Source organism: Tupaia chinensis, unplaced genomic scaffold (genome assembly GCF_000334495.1).
Source record: "Tupaia chinensis unplaced genomic scaffold, TupChi_1.0 Scaffold000309_1, whole genome shotgun sequence".
Taxonomy (NCBI): domain Eukaryota; kingdom Metazoa; phylum Chordata; class Mammalia; order Scandentia; family Tupaiidae; genus Tupaia; species Tupaia belangeri.
In genome coordinates this window covers 682,327-686,723 of record NW_006159800.1, presented here as the reverse complement: position 1 = coordinate 686,723, position 4,397 = coordinate 682,327, and the positions used below count along the sequence as shown (strand labels likewise).

General features: G+C 40.5%; 1 protein-coding gene across 1 annotated transcript in view; it reads left to right on the top strand.

Moving 5' to 3' along the window:
* The window catches only part of LOC102486998 (importin subunit alpha-1-like), an 18,898-nt gene extending 14,933 nt beyond the window's left edge, over nucleotides 1-3,965 (top strand). Inside the window, 2 exon segments of the mRNA XM_014588757.1 lie at nucleotides 2,873-3,915; nucleotides 3,917-3,965. Of these exon segments, the coding sequence (XP_014444243.1) occupies nucleotides 2,873-3,915; nucleotides 3,917-3,965 (1,092 nt within the window).
* Nucleotides 3,966-4,397: the final 432 nt, after the last annotated feature.

Genomic DNA, 4,397 nt, shown 5'->3' with positions numbered 1-4,397 from the left:
AGAGAAGAGAAGAGAAGAGAAGAGAAGAGAAGAAAAGATCTTTCATGTTTATCTTTGCCTATAATTACCAAGCTTATCAGCATAGTATAAAGCCAGCCATAGCATCCTGTCTGTTTACCTTCTGTGGCCACAGTTCTCATTGTTCACCAACTCTATTTACATACTTTTCACATTTTGAATGAGGATTGCTGAATTTTGCCACTCTCAACATATTGAACTAGACATTGTCTGGGAACAGGAGCATCTTTGTACACTGTAGGAGGATTAGTGGTGTCCCTAGCACCTATTTGCTATATAAAAGTAGCAGCCCTATACCCACCACCCTGCTGTGACAACAAAAATTATTTCCAGAGGTTGCAGTGCCACTGAGGGTCAAGTGGGCCCCCCTCTACCATATTAGAAATATATCTTTGGCATAAAGAACTATGGGATGAAAATAATTTAAAATGTTCAGGTCCCCAGACATTGATTTACAGTACCTTAATATTTATTCTCTTTCTGAACAGAACACTTTAACTGCCTACCTGTTAAAAACAACTCATATTTCAAGATTCACACTACTACTACTGACCTCCTTCATGAAGTTTCTTTCACCACCAGTTCTTCATTCAATACCTTTCTTTCCCTTTTCTGAGGCACCAAATTACCTTCTGTAATTTTCTAGAAAATAATTTTTGACACTTTATTTCAGCAGTCTTCAACCTTTTTGGCATCAGTGACCAGTTTTGTGAAAGACAGTCTTTCTACAGGAAGTGGACCATAGTTTAGGGTTTATTGAAGCATATTATATTTACTGTGCACTTTATTGTTACATATAATGAAATAATTATACCACTCCATAATGTGGAATCAGTGAAAATCCCAAGCTTGTTTTCTTGCAACTAGACAGTTCCATTTGGGGGCACCTATGGGAACCTAATGCCACTGCTGACATGAGGAGTAACTGTAAATGAAGATGAAGCTTTGTTCACTTGCCTGCTGCTCACCTCTAGCTGTAGCTTCTTTCTTAACAGGCCACAAATATTGTACTCACTAGTAATCATGTACATCACATTTGTTATTGTTGTCATTGCTGTTATAGGGCGCATGTGTTTCCAGAGAGGGAAAGTGAGAAATCCACTTTATTCTTCTCCTGGGATTTTTAGGTATGCATGCACGCATGTCTGGCATGATTTTCAAGCTGCCAGATCTAGAACTTGAGCCATGATCAGCGATGTGGGAGTCCAGCACCTTAATCACTACGCCACCTGTTGGTCCCCATGCATCACACTTTCAAACTCTAAATAGGTGGAAGGTAGAGACCATTCAGATTTATTTGTGATATCCCAGCCAGTGCTTTCCATATATATGGATTTTAAAGCATTTTCTTTCAGTGAGGGAGTGAAAGAATAGTTATATTAATGGAATAAGGCTGCTAGTGGACAAACATTCCATGTAGCTCATTAGACATGTATAAATCTAGGTTCTATTAGCAAAGTATTAATATGTTTACCAAATAATCAACCAAATCAGAACCTAAGAGGGAATACAAAAATCATGCATGACAGCTTGATAAAAACAACTGGAAAAAAAGTTTCTCTTATGCTGAGAAAGCATCGTACTTACATTCTTTTCTATTTGAACTCATCTGGGCACATCTCCCATATGCACACTTAAGTACTGGTCAAGAAAGATTTGTGAATGCTATCATCTAAGCAGGGCATGCAAGCGCTTTTCCAGGAGTTTTCAGAAAAAGAAAAGCATACATGTCAAGGAGCACACACCGCATCCCTTCTGCACTAAAAGGCAAGGAGAGGCTCAATATGTAGTATAGTCCTATCGCTAATTGAATCCTTCACTTGCTTTGATTGACCTAACCCAAACTCTATCCCAGTAACCTAGGAGTAGTTTTCAGTACTTTGATAAATGCTTAGTTCTTACTGATTATATCTATTTTATTAGGATATTTGTGGTATCTAAGGTTGCAAATCCCTTATCTATTTTTTCACTTTGCAACTAGTACGTATTAAGTTTCATCAAATGTTGGCCTTAAGAATCTCCCACAAGTCAGGGGCTGGCAGGTAGTGTGGTAGGTAAGAGCCCTGGAATCCCACATGGTCAACTGTGGTTTGAGTCTGGGACCTGGTGGCTTGCTTGCTTTCTCTCTCTCTCTCTTTCTCTCTCTCTCTTTCTCTCTAACCCTCTCTGGTCAAATTAAAATAAATGAATAAATAAAGTTAAATAAAATAACTCTTTTTAAAAAGAATATACCACAAGTCAACCTTAAAAATTAATGATTAGGCACACATTTTTAAGGCTGAGCCATGGTGGATGCTTCGAGGGCAGTGGATCCCCAGCTTGTGAGCCCCACGCTACCTCTCAGGGGAGTCTGAGCTGTCTATGCAGCTTTCTCCCTTTGTCTCATAACCGTGTCCACCAATGGGAATGCTAATTCACCAGTTGCCCGTCTTAACAGATTCAAGAACAAGGGAAAAGCCAGTACAAAAATGAGGCAGCAAAGAATAGAAGTTAATGTGGAGCTGAGGAAAGCTCAGAAGGATGACCAGATGCTGAAAAGGAGAAATGTAAGCTCATTTCCCGATGACGCTACTTCTCCACTGCAGGAAAAACGCAACAACCAGGGCACTGTAAATTGGCCCGTTGGTGACATTGTCAAAGGCATTAATGGCAACAATTTGGAAAGCCAGCTCCAGGCTACTCAAGCTGTTAGGAAGCTACTTTCTAGGGAAAAACAACCCCCCCGTAGACCCCCCCCGTAGACAGCATCATCCGGGCTGGGTTGATTGTAGTCCCATCCAGTTTGAATCTGCACGGGCAGTCACTAACATTGCTTCTGGGATGTCAGAACTGACCAATGCTGTGGTGGACGGAGGTGCTATCCATGTTCATTTCTCTGTTGGCCTCTCCCCACACGCACATCAGTGAACAAGCTGTGCGGGCTCTAGGGAACATCGCAGGTGATGGTTCAGTTTTCTGGGACCTGGTTATCAAGTATGGAGCAGTTGACCCACTGTTGGCTCTCCTTGCAGTTCCTGATATGTCATCATTAGCATGTGGTTACTTACATAATCTTACTTGGACACTTTCAAACCTCTGCTACAACAAGAATCCTGCCTCCTCGCTAGATGCTGTTGAGCAGATTCTTCCTACTTTAGTTCGTCTTCTACATCTCGATGATCCAGAAGTATTAGCAGATGCCTGCTGGGTTAGTTCCTACCTTACTTATGGAACAAATGAATGAATTAAAATAGTTGTGAAAATAGGAGTTATTCTCCAACTTGTGAAGGTTCTTGGAGCTACTAAATTGTCCATTGTGACTCCTGCCCTAAGAACCATAGGTAATATTGTGACTAGGACAGATGATCAGACCCAGGTTGTGATAGATGCTAGAGCACTCGCCATCTTCCCCAGCCTGCTAACTAACTCCAAAACAAATATTCAGAAGGAAGCTACGTGGACCATGTCCCACATCGCCGCTGGTCAGCAGCACCAGATCCAGCAGGTTGTGAATCACGGGTTAGTCCCGTTTCTTGTTGGCATGCTCTCCAAGGCTGACTTTAAGACACAGAAGGAGGCTGTGTGGGCTGTGACCAGCTACCAAAGTGGCAGGACAGTGGAGCAGATTGTATACCTCATTCACTGTGGCATCATAGAACCGCTTATGAACCTCTTAACTGTGAAAGATACCAAAATTATTCTGGTTATCTTGGATGCCATTTCAAATATCTTTCAGGCTGCTGAGAAGCTAGGAGAAACTAAGAAAGTTAGTATAATGATCAAATACTGTGGAGGCCTGGATAAAATTGAAGCTCTACAAAACCATGAAAACAAATCTGTGTACAGGGCTTCATAAAACTTGATTGAAAAGTATTTCTCTGTAGAGGAAGAGGAAGATCAGAACATTGTGCCTGAAACTCTCTGATGGCTACACCCTCCAAGTGCAGGATGGGACTAAGGGCCTTTAACTTCTAGACTGCACAGCTGAGGCGCAGAGGGGTTTGTTGTGTGCTGTGTTTGGTATAAGTGTCTTACTGTTTCTCTACCAAGGACTCTTTTTAAATATGGTTGTTGTAGCACTTTTTACAACGAAACTATACTTGAACAGTTCCAAACTGTACATATTGTATGAAGCTTGTCCTCCAAATGGGCTTCTTATTTCTATGTGGAATTTCATACTTTGCAATGTCCTGTAAACAAAATTAAATTCCACCCTTTTCTTTAAAAAAAAAAAAAAACTAATGATTAAATATAGAGATAAACTATAATTAAGGTGAGAATTTTTAGCTGACGACTGATGTACATGCAAGAAAATTCCTTTCAATTTTTCTATGGAAATAAAGAAGAAATATGGTTACTTTTTATAAATACATTTTAAAAATACAAACACTGCACTATCC